Here is a 25497-nt window from a genome sequence, read left to right on the forward strand (position 1 = left end):
GGTCTGCCAATCCAGAGGTACCGCCCCCGATGTCCACGCGATGCTGCAGAGTCTTGTCAACCAAGACAGCCCCACAGCATCCAGAGTCTTAAGGAACTCCGGGCGTATCTCATCCACCCCTGGGGCCTTGCCACCGAGGAGCTTTTTAACTACCTCAGCAACCTCAGCCCCAGAAATAGGAGAGTCCACCACAGATTCCCCAGGCACTGCTTCCTCATAGGAAGACGTGTTGGTGGGATTGAGGAGGTCTTCAAAGTATTCCTTCCACCTATCCACAACATCCGCAGTTGAGGTCAGCAGAACACCATCCGCACCATACACGGTGTTGACAGTGCACTGCTTCCCCTTCCTGAGGCGGCGGATGGTGGTCCAGAATCGCTTTGAAGCCATCCGGAAGTCATTTTCCATGGCTTCCCCAAACTCTTCCCATGTCCGAGTTTTTGCCTCTGTGACCGCCGAAGCTGCACACCGCTTGGCCTGTCGGTACCTGTCCACTGCCTCTGGAGTCCTATGAGCCAAAAGAACCCGGTAGGACTCCTTCTTCAGCTTGACGGCATCCCTCACCGCTGGTGGACGGGTTCTAGGATTACCGCCACGACAAGCACCAACTACCTTGCGGCCACAGCTTCGATCAGCCGCCTCGACAATAGAGGTGCGGAACATGGTCCACTCGGACTCAATGTCCAGCACCTCCCTCGTGACATGTTCAAAGTTCCTCCGGAGGTGGGAATTGAAACTTTCTCTGACAGGAGACTCTGCCAGACGTTCCCAGCAAACCCTCACAATGCGTTTGGGCCTGCCAGGTCTGTCCGGCATCCTCCCCCACCATCGCAGCCAACTCACCACCAGGTGGTGATCGGTAGAAAGCTCCGCCCCTCTCTTTACCCGAGTGTCCAAAACATGAGGCCGCAAATCCGATGACACAACAACAAATTCGATCATGGAACTGCGGCCTAGGGTGTCCTGGTGCCAAGTGCACATATGGACACCCTTATGTTTGAACATGGTGTTTGTTATGGACAAACTGTGACGAGCACAGAAGTCCAATAACAAAACACCACTCGGGTTCAGATCCGGGCGACCATTCTTCCCAATCACGCCTCTCCAGGTTTCACTGTCGTTACCAACATGAGCGTTGAAGTCCCCCAGTAGGACAAGGGAATCACCCGGGGGAGCACTCTCCAGTACTCCCTCGAGTGTACCCAAAAAGGGTGGGTACTCTGAACTGTTGTTTGGTGCGTAAGCAGAAACAACAGTCAGGACCCGTCCCCCCACCCGAAGGCGGAGGGAGGCTACCCTTTCGTCCACTGGGTTGAACTCCAACGTGCAGGCTTTAAGCCGGGGGGCAACCAGAATTGCCACCCCAGCCCGTCGCCTCTCACTGCCGGCCACGCCAGAGTGAAAGAGAGTCCAGCCCCTTTCAAGAGAAGTGGTTCCAGAGCCCTTGCTGTGCGTCGAAGTGAGTCCGACTACATCCAGCCGGAATTTCTCTACTTCGCGCACTAGCTCAGGCTCCTTTCCCCCCAGTGAGGTGACGTTCCACGTCCCAAGAGCGAGCTTATGTAGCCGAGGATCGGACTGCCAAGTGCCCTGCCTTCGGCCGCCGCCCAGCTCACATTGCACCCGACCTCTATGCCCCCTGCTATGGGTGGTGAGCCCATTGGAGGGGGGACCCACGTTGCCTCTTCGGGCTGTGCCCGGCCGGGCCCCATGGGTACAGGCCCGGCCACCAGGCGCTCGCCATCGTGCCCCACCTCCGGGCCTGGCTCCAGAGGGGGGCCCCGGTGACCCGCGTCCGGGCGAGGGAAATCTGGGTCCTTTGTTTTTACTTTTCATAGAGGTTTTCGAGCTGCTCTTTGTCTGGTCCCTCACCTAGGACCAGTTTGCCTTGGGAGACCCTACCAGGGGGCATAAAGCCCCCAGACAACATAGCTCCTAGGATCATTGGGACACGCAAACTCCTCTACCACGGTAAGGTGGCAGCTCAGAGAGGAGACACTTCTCAGTAAGTTCGGCAAATAATTTTCATGTGCTGAATTTGAAGCAGCAAATGAAATCTGGCCATTTGGAAGTAAAGTTGAGATGAAGTATAGTCACTCTTGAGTTGTAAGGTGGCAACACTCTGCTCTAGCCTCCTGATGTCTTATCTGAAACTGTCACTGCTCCAAATGATTATGCCCAATGACTTTTTTTTTTGATTGATTGAAACTTTTATTAGTAGATTGCACAGTACAGTACATATTCCGTACAGTTGTCAATTGACCCCTAAATGGTAACACCCGAATAAGTTTTTCAACGTGTTTAAGTTGGGTTCCACGTTAATCAATTCGTGGCCACAGCTGAGTCTGAGGTCATTTACAAGAAACACAATGGAGCAGCAAAGATGAAATGCTATGTTGTCCTTTGAAAATGAATTCATTCATGGATTATTGGACTTTGACTGACGGGTTATTGACTAGTTTTCCCAGGTCAAAGGTCGACGTGCGACCTTTCTATTCAATAAAAGAACAACATTGGTGAGTAGCATTTTTATTTTGAACCATTCAAAGGTTTTATTCATTGCCTTACATTTTTTTTTCCATTTGCTTACACACAATTTTACTAACTTGGTGCCTTTTTTAAAAGGATTAAACACTTTTCCAAACACAACATTAAATTTTCTTAATTCCTAGATCAGTGGTTCTCAACTTTTTTTCAGTGATGTACCCCCTGTGAAATTTTTTTTTAATTCAAGTACCCCCTAATCAGAGCAAAGCATTGTTGGTTGGAAAAAAAGAGACAAATAATTAAAATACAGCACTATGTCATCAGTTTCTGATTTATTAGAATGTATAACAGTGCAAAATATTGCTCATTTGAAGTGGTCTTTCCTGAACTATTTCGGAAAAAATATATAAATATAACTAAAGACTTGTTGAAAAATAAACAAGTGATTCAATTATAAATAAAGATTTCTACACATAGAAGTAATCATTAACTTAAAGTGCCCTCTTTGGGGATTGTAATAGAGATCCATCTAGATTCATGAGTTTAATTCTAAACATTTCTTCACAAAAAAATGAATCTTTATAACATTAAATATTTATGGAACATGTCCACAAAAAAGGTAGCTGTCAACACTGAATATTGCATTGTTGCATTTATTTTTCCCAGTTCATGAACTTACATTCATATTTTGTTGAAGTATTATTCAATAAATATATTTATAAAGGGTTTTTGAATTGTTGCTATTTTTAGAATATTAAAAAGAAATCCTTGGTATACCTTCAAGTACCCCCAAGGGTACGCATACCCCATTTGAGAACCTTTGTCCTAGATTATTTGCAAAATGACACTTCGGTCAAAACATATGCCCATTCATCAAAATAAAGCAAGCGTTTGTAAACATTTAGTTTAATTGTCATCTTACTCACACAGACTTCAAATGATGACACTATTGGAGTGAGGTACTCAGAACAGTGATAAATACAAAACACATTTGTAAAAAAAACAACCTATTTTACTATATGAAATCACATGTTTGGTGCAAATCCATAGCAGTCGTCATTGTTTACTTTGAAGTGGGCCTATATGTAAGGACCTAAAGAGAACGTAAAAATATCCTGTAATCTTTTCAAGAACTGCTCAATAATGATGCCTCAAACAGAAAATATTTACTTTTACCACAGTCAGGTAAAGTAGCATATCACAGTAGTCAACTATGACATGAAGAAAAAATAAAAATCTGAGACAAATAAAAAGGTTTGAAAAAAATCTGGAGATAAAAATTACAAATGGAAAAAAATGTACCGCTGTAGCACCCACTTGAACGCTCTATTTTCAATTTATCACCTGTGTATCTTTACACCCGGTGGATGTGATTATCCAATGTGTTCAATCGTGTGGTCATTGGCAAGCCTGCCCTTTGGATTGACCAGGAAGTAACTTCACAATCCTTATCTTTGTGTAAGGTGTAAAGATGTGTGTATCACAATCCTAGTGTGTGTGTAAAATGCGAAAATGTGTGTATCACAATCGTTAGTGTGTGTAAAGAAAGCATTGTTTGTAATATTTTGCCAAAAAATGTGAAGCAGAGTCTATGCCTAATATTAGGCAAATCTGTACAGTTGTTTTGTTTACTGTGTGTAGACTTTAGTTAACTCTGTGAAAATGTCAAATTTAGTGTGTAAGAAATTGAAAAAAAACTAATTTATAAGGTTATGAATAAAAATGGATTGTGGTCTTCAATTTAATTAGAATGTATTGTGTAAGCTTTGCTGCTTGTTGTCCCCCACTCAACTTTTCATGCCACTGGTAAAACTTTTAATGTGTGACTCAAACAAGAGAGTTGAGTCCAAGATAAAACAGAGATTCTTTACAGGGTCGCTTTTTGTAATTGTTTGGTTGCGAAATGTTAAGGTGATGTTATTAAATAGATGCCAGTGTCGAGCAGAACCGATACTCTGCATTTACATTTGTGTAAGACCACAGCTATCAATTGTTGTCTGGAGCGCCACACACAGAGGGTCTGACAGGGTATTCATATTGATATTAAAATCCACCATTATAATTATATTATCAGCAATATGTAACTAGATCAGCAACAAACTCTGAAAATTTGCTGATGAAGTCCGAATTGAGCCCAGGTGGCGATAGATTAACAGCCAGATGGACAGGTAGCGGTGTGACAGACCTCATAGTAAGCACCTCAAATGATTTATATTTATTACTTAGATTAGGGCTAAGGTTAAGGTTTTCATTGGATATTAGTGCGACCCCTCCACCCCTTTTAAGGGTACGGGCAATATGTGCACTCGTATAGTTAGGAGGAGATGCCTCTTTCAGTGGAAAAAATCAATCTGGTTTTAGCCAAGTCTCACTGAGACTAATGACGTTTAGATTGTTGTCTCTAATGACCTCATTAACTAATAACGTTTTGTGAGACAATGATCTGATGTTTAAAAAGTCCATATTATACTGTAGGTAGTGAGTTGTTTTGAGGCATTTTTGTTCATGTCCATAGTACTGATTTTAATAACGTTATGTCTATTTTGTGTAGTAGTCTGCCTTAAATAATTTCAATCACATCTAGGAATTGATGTGATGGGGATCTTGAGATTATTTGCTTGGTGCTGCGATAGATTGAACGCGTAATAATTTGCCACCTCAGTAGAATGCACGTTCACCTCTGGCACAGTCATTACAGAAAAAAACATTATGTGAGTTTTGTATTATTCTACGAGAAAGGCTGTGTGCAGGTATTTTCCAGCATAGCGCTGATTAGTTCTATCTTAACGGACTCCTCACTCGGTCTAACAGACACTGTATTTGCATGTCTCCGAGCTTGCCCTAGTGCAGTGGTTCTTAACCTGGGTTCGTTCGAACCCAAAGGGTTCGGTAAGTCGGCCTCAGGGGTTTGGCAGAGCCTCCGCTGCCGCGGTTGAGACACAACAGACTCATGAATTGAGTTGTAGAATTGACCACTAATTGTTACCAATTAGTGGTCAGATGTATGGAATGTGTACTGTACTGTGCAATCTACTAGTAAAAGTCTCATTCAGTCAATCACATAAATAAAAATGTCTCCCTATCGGCGTATCTGTACTATAAAGTTAACATTTGAATGACAATAAAAAATAAATCTAAGTATTATGGATACCCCAAAACAATGTTCCCTCTAATTTTCCATCTGATTTGCCAGTGTGTGATATGTTGTGAGTTCATGCACTGTGTTGGTTTTGTTCTTTGAACAAGGGGATGTTCATGCAGGGTTCATTTTGTGCACTAGTAAAAAAAACATATAACTTTGTTTTGAATTTGAAAAAAATAAAAATAATAATAATAATAATCATTTTTTTACTAAAGAAGGTTTCGGTAAATGTGCATATGAAACTGGTGGGGTTTGGTACCTCCAACAAGGTTAAGAACCACTGCTCTAGTTTAGTTAGTCAAGTGTGACTCAACTAGTAATTATGTTTCTAGTAAGAGTGATGGCGCCTTCCCTGTTAGGGTGAAAGCTGTCCCTCCTCAACAAGCCTGGTTTTCCCCAGAAAGATGGCCAATCGTCAGTAAGCTCTACAAAATCTAGCCAAATGAGCCATCTTTCTGGCAAGATAACAAGTCTGAGCTATGTTCCTCTTTGTAATCTATGACTGTCTCACCCTTGTGTCATTGGAGCCAATGTCTACAACTATGTTCGCGTAGCTCGTGGTGCGATTAGTCTGTCGCAAAGTACATGTTTAATAGACCTGTTACAAGTCAGCTCCCTAATACTAGCTTCAAGGTCAGGTGCTCTGGCCCCAGGAATACACTTGATCACGGCTGGTTTATAGTATGTTCCGGGTGATGGATTTTCCTATGACTAAGGTGAGGTGTCCTGTAGACTGGGGTGTAGGACTAGCTAAAGGGCTGAATCTATTATGCATCTCAACCGGTTCATCGTGGCTTGTAGGTCGCTTTGACCTGCTGCAAACTTAGCTAGTCCACTCGCTAAAGCTAACGCTAGCAAACGGCCCTCGAGTAGAGCCAACCTATCCATGAGTAAGGTGCAGGAAGAACAGGAAGCCATACTCGCCTTGTTTCTTTCACCGAGTCTTGCTGTCTTCAGAGCATAGTAGCTACGGACCGGGACTTGCTTAGCTTTGCTAGTTTAGCTACTAGCTAGTCCAGACAGATTACTTTTTTAAATTCTTGGTCCAAATGGCTCTTTCAACATTTTGGGTTGCTGATCCCTCATATATGTAATGTAGTAACAGGCATGTTTATAATAAAATTTAATATTTATATATTTTCATAATTTTAAGCATACGGGGCGCATTAATTTTAAAAAAGGTATTACAACTTTTTTTTTCTTCATCACTGATTATTTTTCACTACAGACTTAATGATAGCCAACAAGCATAATAGAACATCAGTTATTGTACAATGTCTGCTGTCAGTAGGATGCAAACTGCTGGGATGTTCATATATTCCCATTCCAATGAAGAATGTCCGTAATGCTCATAAAGAAAAAGAGTGGGGGGCAGAGGGTGTCGTCATTGCCAGTTTTGGGTCCTAAATTAAAGTTAAAGTACCAATCATTGTCACACACACACACACTAGGTGTGGTGAAATTATTCTCTGCATTTGACCCATCACCCTCGAACACCTCTTGGGAGATGAGGGGAGCAGTGGGCAGCAGCGATGGCTGCGCCTGGAAATGGCTGTCAAAGTACCAACTTGTCGGATTACCTACTCAGACTTCTTCTGTCCAAGTGAGATGCATGATTTATGATCAAGAATAAACTTACAGGAAGCATCAGACCACTTGCTGATGTAAACATAGGGACACACGGAAGTGATCACGGCACCGCTATAAATAGTTTGTCTGCGTTAGCGCTTACAATAACAATAGCACTAATACTTGGTTAATATTCAAGTCACAAAATGTAAATGGAGTATTGTTGGCGCTATTTGAATGGTTATTTATTGCATTTTATGTGTGGAATAGTGGAGCTCCTATTGGCTCTGCTATAACCGGACTATTATTTACTTTTATTTACATGTTAGAATGCATTAAAAATATATCTGTCATGTCTCTCACAATGATTGTGAACGACAAAATTCCCCAAAAAGTGCAGTTCCCCTTTAAAACGAACAAAACCAAAGAAGTAATTGCAGACTTCCTCAGAAAGAGCAGAAAAAACAACCTCCACTCTTAATTAAGAACAAGGTCGTAGAAAGGGTCACACAACTAAAATGTTTCGGTGTGATTATAACAGAAGACTTATGCTAGGACATTAACCTAGCTTCTTGGAAACGTCTTTTCTTTCTAAGGAAACTAAAACGTGCAAAAATTCCGTAGAAACTTATGATCAACTTTTAAAACTCTGCCATCAATAGTGTGCTAACCTACGGTTTCTTAATGTGGTTTGCTTGGTGTGCTAAAGCGAACCCGCACGCTCTCTAGCGAGTGGTTAAAGCGGCGGTGAAAGTTACAGGGACTACACTCCGAGAAATGAGTGCCATCTACACTTCTCACTGTCCAAAGTGAGTAGGCAACATGCTGAAGGACAGCCACATGACCTGTTCCACCTGCTGCCCTCTCGATTCCAGAGGGTAGCAGAATAGAGAATAGATCTGTACCTTCTTCTAGAAGCAGGGGTTGGCAACCTTTACCACTCAAAGAGCCATTTTGACCCGTTTCACAAAATAAAGAAAACAATGGAAGCCACAAAACTCCTTTGAAATTTAAAATGAAATAAGACTGCATACAGAGTTTTTTTTACTTTGTGCATTGTGTAAACCAGGGGTCTCAGACACGTGGCCCACACCTTAATATGAAAATTGAATGATAGTGGGGCCCGCAAGTTTTTATATGAATGCCACTTGATGGTATCACAGTTGCCAACCCTCCCGAATATTCCGAGTGACTACCGAATGTCAGATCAACCATTCTCGCGAATGTTTGCTGAATATTTTCCGATCAACAATAATATTGTTAACCTATGAAAGTGCTGCCTCTGACATTCTCTACATGATCAATCAGCTTGTCAGCCCAGTCAAATGTCGTACGAGGCTTCTGTTGACACACGCTAAAGATTGCAAGGCATACTTGTTCAACAGCTATACAGGTTACACTGAGGGTTGTCATATAAACAACTTTAACACTCTTACTAATATTCGCCACACTGTGAACCCACATCAAACAAGAATGACAAACACATTTTGGGAGAACATCGGCACTGTAATACAACATAAACACAAAAGAACAAATACCCAGAATCCCATGCATCCCACTCTTCCGGGCTACATTATACACCCCGCTAGCTCCAAATCCCCCATCCCCTCCCTGCGTCGGTTGAGGTGGGCGGGGGTGGAGGGGATGGGGTTTGGTGCTAATGTAGCCCGAAAAGTAGGGATGCATGGGATTCTGGGTATTTATTATTTTTGTGTTTATGTTGTGTTGCAGTGCCGATGTTCTCCCAAAATGTGTTTGTCATTCTTTTTGGTGTGGGTTCACAGTGTGGCGCATATTAGTAAGAATGTTAAAGTTGTTTATATTACAACCTTCAGTGTAACCTGTATTGCTGTTGACTAAGTATGCAGTCACTTTCGTAATTTAACAGAGGCTAAATATAAAATTTGACCAGTCGACACGCAGATCGCGTGATACAAAAGCGGGCACGACGACATATTGTAGAGGAGGTTAAAGACATTGCAATCACTGCACACCCTCAGTATTGAAGTCCAGGTGATAATTGGAGAATGTTATCCCCGGGTGATTTCTGAGAGAGGCACTAAAATGCGGGGAAACCTCACAAAATAGTCGTTGGGGTCGGTAATTTAGCAACTGAGCCACATCAGAATGATCAAAGAGCCACATGTGGATCCAGAGCCGCATGCGGATCCAGAGCCGCGGGTTGCCGACCCCTGTTCTAGAGTCTAGAAGAAGGTGGGGATCTATTCTCCCCAGGACCACCTGAATGTCTCACATATATATATAGTATGTAATATTCAACCAGCTGTAGGCTACTGCCCTTTACCATAAAACTACAGGCCTTGATATGAAAAAAATAGTAATCACAAGATGACTTTTATCAACAAGAATTCTCATTTTATTGACTAAATGTTGAGTTTACAGGAAGACAGTTTTATTTCGAAGACAAAACCAAGTTTGAATGCTTGTGGCCAACTAGTCACTAAAACTACACAACAAAGATGATGCTGGGAAATGTGTCACGGGACAGAAAGACACCAAAACTACTACAACAAGCACGAGTATGATGATGAGAAGAAGTTAAGATGTTGGTGTTGGCAAATGCAAGTCGACAATAAAGAAGGGATCTATTATTGTTCAGTTCTGCCGTAAATGCTTCCAAAGATGGTCTTGAAGTAAAAACACAAGAAATAACATACACTTAGGTACAATTTTGTCAGTATCCACAACATTATGACAAAAGTGTAGGGAGTAAAACTGGGCAATAAACTGCGACATACTAATGTCTGGATCTGGATAAAGGTGCAGAATCCTTATGATGTAATTCTGTTTTTTTATGTTTTGTAATTTACGTACAGATGAATTAGTCAGTTCAATTCATATCTGAGAAATTGAGCAGGACAGTTTAAGAATTGTTGAGTTGGGTGGAAGTCTGTGAAATTAATCTCATTACCTCCGCCAAGGACACACTCCAAATAATTAGTTAATAAATCACGTTAACAATCAATCAGGCATCAATTAACATTGATTAGAACAATTTAGGTATCACTCCACTTCAGTACGTAATCCTTCAGCTAAATAAAGAGTTCAAACAAGGGGGAGAAAAAATATTTGATCAAATAAAACAAGTATCTGTTTTTAAATGATGCTTCGATTCCATTGTTTGCCGTGTATGTTTTTGGTTTTAAAAAAAACTTCTCTATGTCTCCTCCTACAGTAGGCAGGAATCTTACATTCAAGTATACGCATGCTATTCAACCGCTAGCCCGGGGGCTAAATCCTGCTTGGGAAAGACACCAGACTGGCCCCTGAGTTCAGTTCAAATTTGGGAGACAAACATTTTTGCAGCAAATTCCTAAAAACACCAGAGTGTTCCTGTTGTGTAGAGGAACTTTGACCTCTGTAACACTTTGGCACATCCTTGCATTGACATCCCCCAGCAGGCACAAAACATTTATACAACGTTGATTCTACATACATGTCCTTTAAAACTGACTTTGAAACAACGTTGCAAAATAGTGGTATTTGTAAATTGAGACAACGTTGATGTCTTTACGTTGGATCCACGTTGCTGGTTGGAAAATGACCAAATTTCAACAGTCAAATCAATGTCGCAACCTGACATTGAATAAACATTGTCAAAACATATCTTGTTTCAACGTTACAGTTGTGTTGTCAAACATTGGTTGGGAAATTACCAAATTTCAATGGTCAAATCAACGTCAGAACCCAACATTGATTAAACGTCGTCAAAAAGCATGTTGTTTCAACATTAGGTTTGAGTTGCTCAACGTCAGGACCTAATTCAACAAGTTTTCAACGTTGTTTTAATGTCTTGTGCCTGCTGGGCTAACCTTGCTAGCAAACATGGAACACTGGGGTCCACATAACTGAGGCGTTCCTCAAAGCACCCCTTTAAGTTCTCTACTTTTTGGCAGTTACGCATTTTTTCCTTAACGTGATTCATGTAACTAAGGTGTTGCAGTAGCTTGTTTACGTCAGATGCAGACAGTAGTCGTTAGTTCAACTTCTTTGTAATACCAGAGGTGTTCCTCAAGGTTCAGTTCAAAAACCTGCGAGAGACTTAAATTTTTGCAGCGGCTTCTTAAAAACGCTAGCGTGTTGTTATAGAGATGATCTTTGATTAGCTTTTTTGTAGAAGGTTCTTAAAAACTGAAACTCTGAGACAATAAATAGGCCAAAATCAAATGTCTACTGTAGAGGACGCTGGTTCTCCAGCCCGGAATATACAAAACAAAACTAATAGTCACGTTACCTAACTTTCTGAAGGTGTGGCCCCCAAAACAATTTAGTTGAACATCCCTGATCTATAGGTAAACAATTTGGTGCTGACTCCAGAGAGGATTGTTATGCCTCGGCGGAAGTTTGTTCTTGGTATTGTTGCTGCATAGTAATACTTTATTACTGTTTGTACTCTATTATTTGTTAGGAAAGACTTTTACTTTATTATAATTTCCTACCTTTCCAATGAGCACCGTCGCTACTCGTTTGTTTTTGTTTTGACTGCCAAAAGTCGCGATGATTATACCAATGCCCCGCCACATTCGGTCCGAGGAAGAAGAAGGCAACACATTGCGTGATTGGTTCTTTTGTGCGGGACATCAATCGAAACAGGAAGTGACAATGCTTCCTAACATTTTGCTTGTTGTGCTGGAAGAGGCTGGTAGCAGTTAGGTAAAGAAAACGACTTGAAGTACTTATGCTGCAGGTATAGTTTGTGTAGTAAGGCAACATACAAAACCCAAAACCAGTGAAGTTGGCATATTGTGTTAATCGTAAATATAAACATAACACTATGATTTGCAAATCCTTTTCAACTTATATTCAATTGAATAGACTGCAAATACAAGATATTTAATGTTCAAACTGAGAAACATATATATTTTTTTGCAAATAATCATTAACTTAGACTTTATTGGCAGCAACACGTTGCAAAAAAGTTGGCACAGTGGCATTTTTACTACTGTTACATCACCTTTCCTTTTAACAACACTCAAACGTTTGGGAACTGAGGAGACCAATTTATGTAGCATTCCAGGTGGAATTATTTCTCATTCTTGCTTGATGTACAGCTTAAGTTGTTCAACAGTCTTGGGTCTCCGTTGTCGTATTGTAGGCTTCATAATGTGCCACACATTTTCAATGGGGGACAGGTCTGGACTACGGGCAGGCCAGTCTAGTACCCACACTCTTTTACTATGAGGCCATGCTGTTGTAACACGTGCAAAATGTGGCTTGGCATTGTCCTACTAAAATAAGCAGGGGCGTCCATGAAAAAGACGTTGCTTGGATGGCAACATACTGTATGTTGCTCCAAAACCTGTACGTACATTTCAGCATTAATGGTGCCTTCACAGATGTGTAAGTTACCCATGCCTTGGGCACTAATGCTGATGTTATGGGGGTTCTTGAACTTTGCTGCGATAATAGTCCGGATGGTTCTTTTCGTATTTGAAATGTGGACTCGTCAAAGCACAGAACACCTTCCACTTTGCATCAGTCAATCTTAGATGAGCTCGGGCCCAGCAAAGCCGGCGGTGTTTCTGGGTGTTGTTGATAAATGGCTTTGTAGAGTTTTGAGTTGCACTTACAGATGTAGCGAATAATTGTAGTTACTAACAGTAGATTTCTGAAGTGTTCCTGAGCCCATGGGGTGATATCCTTTACACACTGATGTCGGTTTATGACGCAGTACCGCCTGAGGGATCAAAGGTCACAGGCATTCAATGTTGGTTTTCAGCTTTGCTGCTTACGTGCAGTGATTTCTCCAGATTCGCTGACCCTTTTGATGATATTACGGACCATAGATGATGAAATCCCTAAATTCCTTGCAATAGCTCGTTGACAAATGTTGTTCTTAAACTGTTCGACAATTTGCTCACGTATTTGTTCACAAAAAGGTAACCCTCGCCCCATCCTTGTTTGTGAATGACTGAGCATTTCATGGAAGCACCTGTGGGATGTTCCAAATAAGTGTTTGATGAGCATTCCTTAACTTTCTCAGTCTTTTTGCCACTTGTGCCAGCTTTTTTGAAAAATGTTGCAGGCCTCAAGGTTCCAAATTAACTAATATTCGCAAAAAATAACGTTTACCAGTTCCAACGTTAAGTATCTTGTCTTTGCAGTCTATTGACTTGAAAATAATTTGCAAATCATTGTATTCTGTTTTTATTTACGATTTACACATGGTGCCAACTTCACTGGTCTTGGTTTTGTAAATACACATATTTGTATCTTCTACACTGAGTGTATTTCATGTCACAATAGATCCAATGGACACTCTGGTGCCAGAAGATCAACATGATCATATTTCCAGGAAAACCTGCTCGATTAAAACATTACCACAGGCCGAATGCAGTACATTTATTAATAATCTTTACCTTTAGATCAATTTAATTGGAGAAATTATCGTCCAGTATGGAATGATCGATCATACAAAGGGTGAAATTATTAATAACTATCTGGCATCACTGATGACTTTGTGTACTTTGTACAAGACTTGGTCAGTATCATCCTTGTTTACACTTGAAAAGAAAGCACTAATTGAATTAAAATTGTTTATTTTAGATGGAGGACTCCTTCTGGAACACAAAGATGAGGTGACTGCTGTTGTTGTGCATGATGCTGGTAGTTGGAAGAGGACCAGGACGATGAGGTAATACTCTTCTTCACGGAGATCACGTGAGCAGTAAAAAGCAACAACAAGCGTCCCGAGGAGAACAGTGCGACTTCAGTGTCGGCGTCACGACCTGTGTCCTTTTGTTCCCAGTCCGATGAGGTCAGAGATTGTCACAAGATGGAGTTGTTTTGCATACTGGCTGATTTGAGAGCAGCTGTTAACAATGCTTGGATTCAAGCATGTTCATGAGGAGGCTGTAGCCTCGCGTGATACGTAATGACGTGTTTGTGTTCACAGAGCTGCTCTTCTCGATTATCTTGAGCGTTGGCACACAAAGATTCATGCAGACTTATGTGTGGGCTCATTCCAATAGTTACATTTTTTTTCTTTGAATTAGAGACCTTCTTGCTCCTACTATCCTTAAATTCCCTACCTTGTGAGCTCTTGTCAAGTCATGCATTGCTTTTTTTCCTTCCACTTCCTGAAGGTGGTGACATGAATACACAACATTAATACAAATACACTAAAACGCACTGAATGGAAACTTTTTTTTTTTAGCCCTAAAACATCTCAAGAGATCATTGTGAACGGCCCTCTTGGATATTACACGAGTACTTGTGCTACGTCAATAAGATTCCACATCACGACATTGGATATTTTTTTAGTGTGTACAGCTGTTTGAACTACTCATGCATGTTTCTTTTTTCGGGAGGAAGCGACAGGGGTGCAAGGTTGAATTCTGAAAACAAATGATGGTGTTTGTCGTGTTTTTTGGCCAACGAGTATAAAAGAGTGTGGCGTGGACATGTTAAACACCTTTTAAGGATGACGTGAGGTCCCACCATTACAGCAGGTTGAAATACTGTGACTAAGAAATCATCGTCCTGAATGTGTTACGTAAAAGAACAGGTGTTAAAACTTCAATAAAAAATAAGCCATGGAATATGAAACGGAGTGAGACACCTTCCACAGCACTGCTCCATCCTTCAAATTGTCAACAAAGTACAACGCAGGGGGGTTGCCAGTTCAACTCCCAGAAGATGTCATGCTCCATCCCTTTTTTTGTTTTTTTTGCATTTCCGAAGTATTGCTTTAGGAACAACATTTTGGTCTTCTCTTATTGTACTTTCTCCCACGATGTATCCCTCTGTCCTGTGGGTGTACACTGTATGCGCTCGTCTTTCTCCGTGCATGCACATCTGGCGGTGGTCGGATGGGCGGTAGAAGAAGAAGAAGAGCACTCCGGTGAGACAAGATTAACGTAGAAAATGTCGACAAGGTGCTCAGACGCAAATCTCGATGGGCGTGGCCACCAGCATTCGGCCTCCCGGCGAGCTGTTTTCCCGCGGCATCCGCTCGTAGCTGTTGGTGGACGACACCGAGCTGTTGGTGGACACCGACACGAAATGGTGGCCGCCGCCGAGTTCCATCATGCTGCCCTTAGGCCCGCCCCCACTTCCCCGCTCCACAGCCACTGGCGACACAAGAGACAGCGGGGAAAGAGGAGAGAGTGTCTGCTGCTTCATCCGCTCCACCAGGAGCTCCTCGTCTTCCTCCCCAGACGAAGACGAGGAAATAATGTCGTTCACCTCCCCTCGTGCGTTACTGCCTCCGACGACCCTTTCCCCGGCGCCGCCTGCACAGTTGTTGTTGTTGTTTTCCCCGTCCAGCATCCACGAGTGGCTGAAGTATCCGAACACCTCCTTGACGGAGCAACGGCGGTCCTGCTCAACCGAGAGCAGGCGGCGGAACATGCGGAGGGCCTGCTCGGTGAAACGTCTCCACTGGGAAGGCACCGTGTTCGTCCTTCTCTTCTGCCAGCGGATGAACTCCTGGTAAAAGGAGTCGGAGGCCAGTGCCTTCTCCCACGGGAAGTTACCGGTCAGCATGCAGAAGAGAAGCACGCCAAAGGCCCACACGTCGGTGCTGTAGTCCACGCAGAAGCCCTCATGGCGAGACACGTCGCACAGCTCGGGAGCCGTGTACGGGATTGTGCCGCTCACCTAAAAGAGGAGGGAATACTCATCAAGCAAGCATAAAGAATACTCGGAAGCAGGGGTGTCCAAACCTTTTCCACTGAGCGCTGCCCCATAAAAAGTGAAAGGATGAAGGGGCCATTTTGATACATTACATTTTCAAAGCCAATACAATACAACAGATTTCCTCGAAGAAAAACCCAGCTTGCATGTTAGCTTCGTGTTATTAGCAGAGAATGTTAATATCGGACAGATAACTATCATGTCGATATTAGGAATTATGAGGTCACACAGACAAATAGGGGTGACAAAAAAAAATTGGTTTTCGAATGAATCCCGAATTCTTATTTGAAACGAATCGTAATCGATCAAGGCAAATCATATTGTTGATGTACATGATCATATCTGCTGTACAGATCTATTTTAGAAGTGTGGGACACTTCTCTTGTTGCCTTTATTTTTATTTGACTTTATTAAATGTTTAAGTAGAATTTTTTTAAACAAAACTAGTTTTCATTTAAGTATAAACTGCACAGACGCTTACCAAACACAGACCGGTTTCGACAAGGTCTTCGTCACTGTGCAATTTTTTAACAGGAAGTGATGCACTTAAATAGTCACAGCTGTGGTCGATTGATATAATAAATCAAGAACAACTTAAAAAAATAAAAAGTTACACAAAATAAATCAAAGACTAAGTATAGTATAGGAAATTAAAGTAATAAAAAAATTACGTAAAAAAAATGTTACAAATGTGTGGACAACCATAATAATGGTTGTCCATTTTGTCTATTTGTGCACTTTCATTTTTTGAAGTTGTTCTTGATTTATTATATCAATTGACCACAGCTGTGACAATATCAGTGCATCATTTCCTGTTAAAAAATTGCACACTGACAAAGACCGGTCTGTGTTTGGTAAGCGCCTGTGCAGTTTATGATAAAATTATAAGAAGGACACCAGTGGTGCTGGCCTTGCTTTTTCCTTAAGTACACTTTTTGACGTGCACCTCTTTCAATTCATTTTTTGAAGAGTGCGTGTTTTTCCTGTATTTCATTTAAGTAATACAAAGCATTGTAGAAGCATTTAAGTCTCACTTTAAAACTCATCTGTATACTCTAGCCTTTAAATAGACCTTTTTAGACCAGTTGATCTGCCGCTTATTTTCTTTTTTCTCCTATTTCCCCCCCTCCCTTGTGGAGGGGGTCCGGTCCGATGACCATGGATGAAGTACTGGCTATCCAGAGTCGAGACCCAGGATGGACCGCTCGTCGGGACCCAGGATGGACCGCTCGCCTGTGTATCGGTTGGGGATATCTCTACGCTGCTGATCCGCCTCCGCTTGAGATGGTTTTCTGTGGAAGGCACTCTCACTGCTGTCTTGGATCCGCTTTGAACTGAACTCTCGCGGCTGTGTTGGAGCCACTATGGATTGAACTTTCACAGTATCATGTTAGACCCGCTCGACATCCATTGCTTTCGGTCCCCTGGAGGGGGGGGGGTTGCCCACATTTGAGGTCCTCTCCAAGGTTTCTCATAGTCAGCATTGTCTCTGGGGTCCCACTGGATGTGAATTCTCCCTGCCCACCGGGTGTGAGTTTTCCTTGCCCTTTTGTGGGTTCTTCCGAGGATGTCGTAGTCGTAATGGTTTGTACAGTCCTTTGAGACATTTGTGATTTAGGGCTATATAAATAAACATTGATTGATTGATTGATTGATTGTATCTACTTTATGGAGGAATATAGTTAATCATAGAACTGGCACCTGATGTTATTAAAAAAGTATAGATTTTGAATCTAGAATCGTGTTGAATCGAGAATCGTGTTGAATCGATTCTGAATCTCCTAAGTATCAAATCGAAAGGGAATAAGCGGTAGAAAATAGATGGATGGTATCATTCTTGAGAAACAATAAGTTATCTGTATCTGTAAAAAATACATACCCGTTTTTGAACATTTCAACGTTTTCTCATCATATTACACCTTTTTTGGTATTTCATTTAACTTTTTATGAATTTTTATGTGTTGTAATATTTTTAGAATGTGTGGCGGGCCGCTAAAAATACCACAGTTTATGAAGAATGTAACTCACGGATCGAAATACAAGGCGCTTAACAGCATTTGCAAGCTATAAAATAGCGTGTAATAGTCGGTGCGTGATCTACTAAGGCCGTGTTGACAATTGATAACAAGTGCAAAAATGGCGCCTTATTTAGATAAGGTTTTTGCGTGTACCAATAAGCATTGTTCACCATGGAGACACTCATTTACTGCTCATTCATGTTATCATGCTCCTATCTTTGGCATTTTGCTGTTTTCAAACATGCAGCAGAGCATTATCTACCACTCTGTATGACCTACAATGGAACCCACTTTTTGGCGCTCTGAAGATGCCTTACTATGTAGATGCCAGACGCAAGAAAATGCATAGTGCAAGAAGAATTTTTCAAACATATGAAAGAAACGTCATAAAAAAACGCCATCAGACACCAAAACGCATCAATTGAATTTGTTTTAATCAGCCCTTTAAATCATCCAGCAACTATGAAAGGATATTGCTGGAATAGACAAGGTGTCTTATATATATTTTTTTTATTTTTTTGAAAGTCCCTACATGTTGACAAGCATATGCAGGACAGAGCTGCCGCAAGATCGCCTTCTTTTGTCACAGTCATTTCTAGACAACTGGCCGTTTGCGCGCAGATATCAGACGTGCTAAATAAAGATTTAAAACAACTCCCACAGAACATTTCTAGTCTTTATAAATCACACTGCGTCTAAATAATTGTCTTTGGATTTTCTCCTCCCAGTATTGTGGGCATTCTGATGATCAGATAATAATTTGCATATTCATGAAGACAGAAACATTAAATGGATTGCGCTCCGTATTCTGCTCACCTTACAAGATGAAATCCTCTGCGCACAAGTTTTAAATTTGCATGTGCTTTAATGCACGCAAACTTGGAAGTGTAGGCCCAAAGGGCGTTTTACAGATAAATAAATATGATCAAGTTCTCAATAGTAATTTAATTCTTGTGCAGGAAATAATTAAGAATATCTGCACTAAAGACAGAGATAGGGTATGATTTATCAGTTAATATCTGCATTTAGACTACAACAATCCTCAGAAGCTAGGAACCTTCAGGAGGGTTTGGATTACAGGACTCAAAGACAGTTCCAGACTGTACACCGGTTATTGAGCATCAAGGGTGTGCAATGCAGAACATACGTATCTGATTGAATGGCAACATTTTTGATCAGGTCACAAGATGGACAACCAGAAGAAAGCCTACAACTGATGGACAGTCAGAGGGAACTAAATGATGCGGTATAGACTATACAACATCTCTCTGGGGAGGGGGGCGGGGGGTACAAGGATGACAGGGGATGCAAAACAATAATAGTGAAATACGTTTTCATAACATGGTCACTACTGCCTAGTTTCTCTTGTTATATTCTTATTTTACTGTTATATTTTTATTCTCATTGTTTGTTGCTTTTTACTCTTATTGTAATATTTTTCTATTTTGTTTCAATTATAACCCCGTTTTTTACTTTTTACTGTTTAATTGATCTCAACTCTGTACACTGCAGCTGGAATTTGTTATTTTCCTGAAGGAATCAATAAAGTGCTATCTATCTATCCATAGAAATTACATGACAAAATGTCCGCTAGCTTGGGCGAGTGCAGGAAAAATCAATTAGCAGACCAAGTGGAAACGTTGCGTAATAGATTGGCCTTTTGATAGTAATCCAATGTACTCTTATAGGAGTGTAATGATTTGTTTTAACAACGATACATTTTGATTAAGATTTTTTTTTTTTTTTAGAACGATACGATCTGAAATGATTGAGTGAGTGGAAATCAAGCAGGTAACCTTTTAGCAAAAAAAATGAACAACTGTGAAATAAAAACTGCGCACACTGCAGGTGAAGATTCATATATTCCTGTTATTTCTTGTAAAGAAATGACTGCAGATGACGGTGGTTAAATTCACCCAAGATAATTACAGCAGTATCTTCCTGCCCATTGATCAGGTCATGTATTTCCCCCAGTGCAGTCTCCTCCTTAGCGGAGGGTGGATGTACCCAAACACTCACGGCGACACATCGCAGTTCTCCGGGCAGATAAAATGGCTTTAACTTCAAAGTCAGATAATTCACACGAAAACTTTTTTCAGACTATGTCCTTGGAACTCTTCTTGGATCTTTTTGCGTAATGTTCACGATCCTTAATTATTTGAAAAGTGCTAAAAACAACTTTGTATGAGGTCTGTTGTTCTTAAAGCTGTTTTCTTTTTATAGTATCGATAAAATCAATTATTTACCTTTTAAATCGATGTCAGATCGATATATCTTCAAATAGATTTTTTATTGATAATACATTCCTTTGATTTTAGGAATATAATTTGATACATCGACTGATCATAACACACCTACTAACTTACATTCACTCATTCTTAATAAAATGGTGGTAGCTAATTTTCCAGTTGATAAATTAAACAAATTCCGAACCCATTTAGACTGGAGACGCTCGTGTTACTCACTCGTTTCACAGGGGAGCCGGCCCGACGGGTCATGCCAAAGTCAGACAGCTTGACTTTGCGGCACTCTCGGTCAAAAATGAGAATGTTTTCTGGTTTGATGTCCCTGTGGACCAGCTTCTTACAGTGCAGGTAGTCCAGCGCAATGGCCACTTGGTGCACACAGCGCTTAGCCACTGTTTCGGGAAGACCAACCTAAAAGGGAAAGAGGAAGGCTTAATGCAGAGTTCATACGGTTAAAGTGACAGTAGTGGTGTATAAAGAGCAAATGGCCAACTAAACAACAGGCGCCATGACTGCTACCAAAGACCAAATGCTGCCGTTTTGACGTTAGTTTTTCTGATGAAACAAACCAGAATAATACGTCTATAGTTCTAAACTTACTACAGCTCGTATACTGACATTAAAAAACATACTATTACTCAGTGGCCTAGTGGTTAGAGTGTCCGCCCTGAGATCGTTAGGTTGGGAGTTCAAATCCCGGCCGAGTCACACCAAAGACCATAAAAAAATGGGACCCATTACCTCCCTGCTTGAACACAGCATCAAGGGTTGGAATTGGGGGTTAAATCACCAAAAATGACACCGCTGCTGTCCACTGCTCCCCCTCCTCCCAGGGGGTGATCAAGGGTGATGGGTCAAATGCAGAGAATAATTTCGCCACACCAAGAGTGTGTGTGACAATCATTAGTACTTTAACTTTTATTTTATTTTTTTTACATAATTTAGTGGTCGTTTTTGATGCATTCTACTGCTCCATTCCTGCATTGCTTAGAGACCAGCTGGCACTTGTGACTAATCATTGAGGAGATCGCCTGAAACCGAGTTGGCCACACTCTCTTTATTCACGACTCTGTGTTTGCGTGTTCAAGAGCTCCCCCTATAGATGTTGGTTGTAATGTCCTTGACACATCAACAGTAAACCCACTCAGCAAATGAAAACGGACATTTGTAAAAGCCAAGGACGTTCAACATGTTTGTGTTTGTGTCCATGCTAGCACAACAGCAGAAGGGCTAGTCCAACAAGGTTGTAAACAGAAGCAATATGTATTTGTTCCATTCTACTCGTTACATGCTAATATACCATGTTGTTTTTCTTTACACACATTTTGTTTGTTTGAATTATTTTTCTCGTCACAACAGACTAAGCTAGCATGAGCACGGCATAGCTATCAATTGCTGGGTTGCGTATGGCGTCACGTTCAGCTCATTGATCATGAATGGTGGTCAACCTATCTCTGTTCTCAATGGGGACGAGGCACCATTCAGCCTTTCTCCAATAGAAATGCTCCACGATTGCGCTGTTTTCAGCTGTACGAACCTTTCAAATCATGAAAAGGTTCAAAGCTTCCTCAAAGTTCCACGAGAATTATTCCAAAAGTGCAGAAGAGTGCAAGATTTTATAAAATAACGACGTGAAAAGCAGCTCGCACTCGAGTCCAAGGGAGCAGAGTTGAGGAATGCACAAGTTTGCAGTGATCACTTTGTTAAAGGATTGTTTAATATACTTTTAACATTTATTATTTTCCATTTAGGAATTATTTTTGATATACGATGATATAGACGTGAAGTTAATTCATGAAATGCAACCTTACCCGAGCAAAAACGATACATAGAGAGTCTTGATACCAATGTCTTTGAACCAGCGACACAAAAAAAGTTGTAAAACTCCATGATTTTCCAATGTTCTATCTGTTTTGTCGTGCACAATATTTGTTTGTATCTGCTTTCTGCAGGAAGATTCAAGCCTCTATTTTAGTCTAATAGTTTGCGCGCTGCTTGCTGCACAACAGCCATCTTAGCGTGGTTGACCACCACTGGTTTTCACTTCTGGGAAGAAGTCACGTGTCGAAATACAAGCAATAGCGAGAATATGTACAATTCGGTTTCAGACGATCTCCTAAATGATTTGTCAGATGCCCCTTATGTGACTACGGGGCGCCATGTTGGACACCGGTTTGTAAACATGCGATGTTGTGCGGCACGAGGGCGCTCCACTCGTCAAAAACGCGGGAAGCATTTGCATTGCATCGAAGAAAATAATGGAAAGTAAATATTCAAGAGACCTAATGTAACAGCACAGGCATACAGTATATATATATATATATATATATATATATATATCGCAGTAATCAAAAACAATACATTGGAGGCAGACACTACAGTTGACATACTTCACACAAAAGCCACACATTCTTCGTAATTGTTGGTCCAAAGCTAATGGGGATTTTGTCATTAAATGAGGGTTATACCTTTTTTTTTGTCATTCTGTGTATTTTTTCTTTTGCTTTTTTTGACAGCATGCTGGTCTTTAAACACTGCATGAATGTGTGTGTGTGTATATACTGTATGTATGTATATATATATATATATATATAATATCACAGTAATCAAAAACAATACATTGGAGGCAGACACTACAGTTGACATACTTCACACAAAAGCCACACATTCTTCGTAATTGTTGGTCCAAAGCTAATGGGGATTTTGTCATTCAATGAGGGTTATACCTTTTTTTTGTCATTCTGTGTATTTTTTATTTTCCTTTTTTGACAGCCTGCTGGGCTCTAAACACTGCATGAATGTGCGTGTGTATATACTGTATGTATGTATATGTATAATGTTAACGTATCATTGATTGTCACACACCCACTAGGTGTGGTGAAATTACCCTCTGCATTTCTGCATTTGACCCATCCCCTTGTTCCACACCCTGGGAGGATGGGGAGCAGTGAGCAGCAGCGGTGGCCACGCTTGGGAAACAGAGGAGTGCATTAACTAAGGCCACAAAAGGATAATTAATTTGACAAAAAAAACATGTTTTATTGTAAGTTTATAAGCTGAAGTACTATATTTATATTTATTTCATCAGGAAAAACGTCAGAAGAAATGCATTTGCATGCTTCCAAGGTCAGCCGCACACGTCCTTGGTGTCCAACATGGCACCTCTCGTTTAGTTGTCCATACTCTCCCGATACACGGCTCAAGATTTGCCAGTAGTTAACTACTAGCATGTAAACATTTTTCAAAGGCTTTATGTAAACATTTTATCGATAAATTGTTGTGTACTCTGTATGGGATATTTGTGTATCCTTTGGACTCTAGTGACAATAATACATCGCTAAGTAGTAGTAATAACCTGCCCATCAATGACTATAAGAAACAATGTGCACCTGTGGAGGAATGATGTCGAAGAGATCCCCTGCTAGCGCGTATTCCTGAGCGAACACGTAGTACTCGTCCGTCTCTAAGGCGATTCCAAACATGTTGATGATAAAAGGGCAAGGAGACAGGTAGAGCGAGATGCTGTACTCCCGCAGAAACGACTTCAGCTTGGTCGTCTTCTTCTTCAAGAACTTCAGTGCCATTTTTGTACCTTTTGACAGGAAAGCAGGAAAAACATTTTTATTTTAGATTCAGTGCTTATTTAAAGGCGAACTGCGCTTTTTGCCCAACATTTACAATCCTCATGTGAGACAAGAACACACATGCTTTTCTCTTCTGTGTGCATTCTAAAATGTGAAAAAACTGCTAGCAAGAGGCAGCTAACAATGCAGGTGATGGGAGTCATATGTTCTGCCTATGTTCTTCCCTCTATGAAAACACTTTCAAAAACTGCCAACAACACTCCATTTATCTGCCGGCACCTGTATAGTGACTAAATAGCGACATTGTTATTGTAAGAGCCAAGGCTGAGGAACTACTTGTCTGTCCTTGTAACAGTGCCTTGCTCGCAGACACTCACACGGCTCCTCCGGCCACCAGCGAGAGGTAAGCTAGCTACTGAGCTGCTGCTACTGAATCTCCTCCTAGCTTGTAAAAACTCATGCTAGGTTATAAATAATGCCTCACACGTGTACGTATAAGGTTGTGGCCGTAAGCCAAAAAGTTGGGCAACTTCAAAATAAACTGAGACTTGAAGACATTGCTAGCAACATCTTTGTTTCATCCTAGCATTTGTACCTGACGAGTGAAGATTATGCTAAACGGAGTGCACAAGCCTTTTGCTGAAAGATACAACCATCCCATCAGTCAGCTCCCAAGTGAGTGACTGTTATAATCTGTTCGTATTTCTTGTTTGGCACAAAGCACAGGTGCTGAATGAGGATTTAGTGTTTCACTATAGCGAGATCTAAAACTTGTAGCTCATTCTCTGCATATTTAAGCTAAAAATACTAGGTCCTTAATCATCATTTGTCCCAAAAGTAGTGGTCGTTGGCTCTCACGAAGTCTGCCGTGATTAGTGGTAGTTGTTGTTGACGGAAATTGTGATCAATGCTACGCACTCTGTGAAATCAATGCAGTCAGGAAAGGAGTTGCGGTAATGTTTAAAATGAGCTAAATACTGTATGTAATCACGAATGTCCCTGTTACTCCATTACATATGTACTTACAGCATGTACAGTATATAAAACATTGTTGGAGTTTTTTTAAAGGGCTATGTAGGCAAAATAAGTCAATGACTATTACATTGTTAGCCGCCTCTTACTAACTGTTGAAGAACGCACAAAATAGAAAGAGAAGTGTTACATAATAAATGATTGTGACTGATGGGCAAACTCCCCCTATACATGCACTTTGATGGATACTGTCCTGCATCACTGACACAGATACAATATGCCTACACTAATAAAATATATAGGCCTGTCTCTGCAGGTGAGCAAAGAAACTATATGAAGAAATGTGGTGTTTCCATTACACAGGCGCGCCTAAAAAGTGTCTTTGAACGATAGATGTGTTTATGCCGGCTCCTCACCTCTGATCTTGTGAATGACCAGGTCCACCTTGCCATAAGTGCCCTTGCCCAACTCCCTAATCACTTCGTAGTACTTATTGATCTCCACCTTCTCCAGGTTCTGGGCTGTGATCAGCTGCAGCTCGTCCAGAATGTCCATGTGGGCTTGCGACGTCAGCGGAGATGAACTCATGGCTCTGTCAGAGGATGGAGCGAGAGGACAAACCGAGGAACAGGTGCCAGGGCGGGCCAAGCAGCAACTAACACGATGTTACTGGAGAGACAAGAAATACAAGTCGGTGTTATTAATCAATTATCATATTTGTGATGTTGTATTTTTGGCCAGAGTGTATTGCCAAGAATTATACGTTTCCAAGTATCAATAGATATATACTTTTTTGCATGATGAGTAGCAGTTTTAGGCCA

At 41.2% G+C, this 25497-nt stretch overlaps 2 protein-coding genes across 2 annotated transcripts in view; one reads left to right on the forward strand and one right to left on the reverse strand.

The window, feature by feature from the left end:
* The window catches only part of si:dkey-94l16.4 (uncharacterized), a 35189-nt gene extending 20422 nt beyond the window's left edge, over positions 1 to 14767 (forward strand). The window contains exon 6 of the mRNA XM_061908770.1: positions 13766 to 14767. Coding sequence (XP_061764754.1) covers position 13766 — 1 coding nt within the window. The 3' untranslated portion in view covers positions 13767 to 14767. The remainder of the gene's footprint in view (positions 1 to 13765) is intronic.
* Positions 9553 to 25497, reverse strand: part of bsk146 (brain specific kinase 146) — a 33628-nt gene continuing 17683 nt past the window's right edge. The window contains exons 2-5 of the mRNA XM_061908773.1: positions 25093 to 25345; positions 23510 to 23712; positions 20340 to 20531; positions 9553 to 15820 (exon numbers count right to left, since the gene is read on the reverse strand). Of these exons, the coding sequence (XP_061764757.1) occupies positions 15101 to 15820; positions 20340 to 20531; positions 23510 to 23712; positions 25093 to 25264 (1287 nt within the window). The 5' untranslated portion in view covers positions 25265 to 25345 and the 3' untranslated portion in view covers positions 9553 to 15100. The remainder of the gene's footprint in view (positions 15821 to 20339; positions 20532 to 23509; positions 23713 to 25092; positions 25346 to 25497) is intronic.

Source organism: Nerophis ophidion, linkage group LG08 (assembly GCF_033978795.1).
Source record: "Nerophis ophidion isolate RoL-2023_Sa linkage group LG08, RoL_Noph_v1.0, whole genome shotgun sequence".
In the NCBI taxonomy this organism is placed as follows: domain Eukaryota; kingdom Metazoa; phylum Chordata; class Actinopteri; order Syngnathiformes; family Syngnathidae; genus Nerophis; species Nerophis ophidion.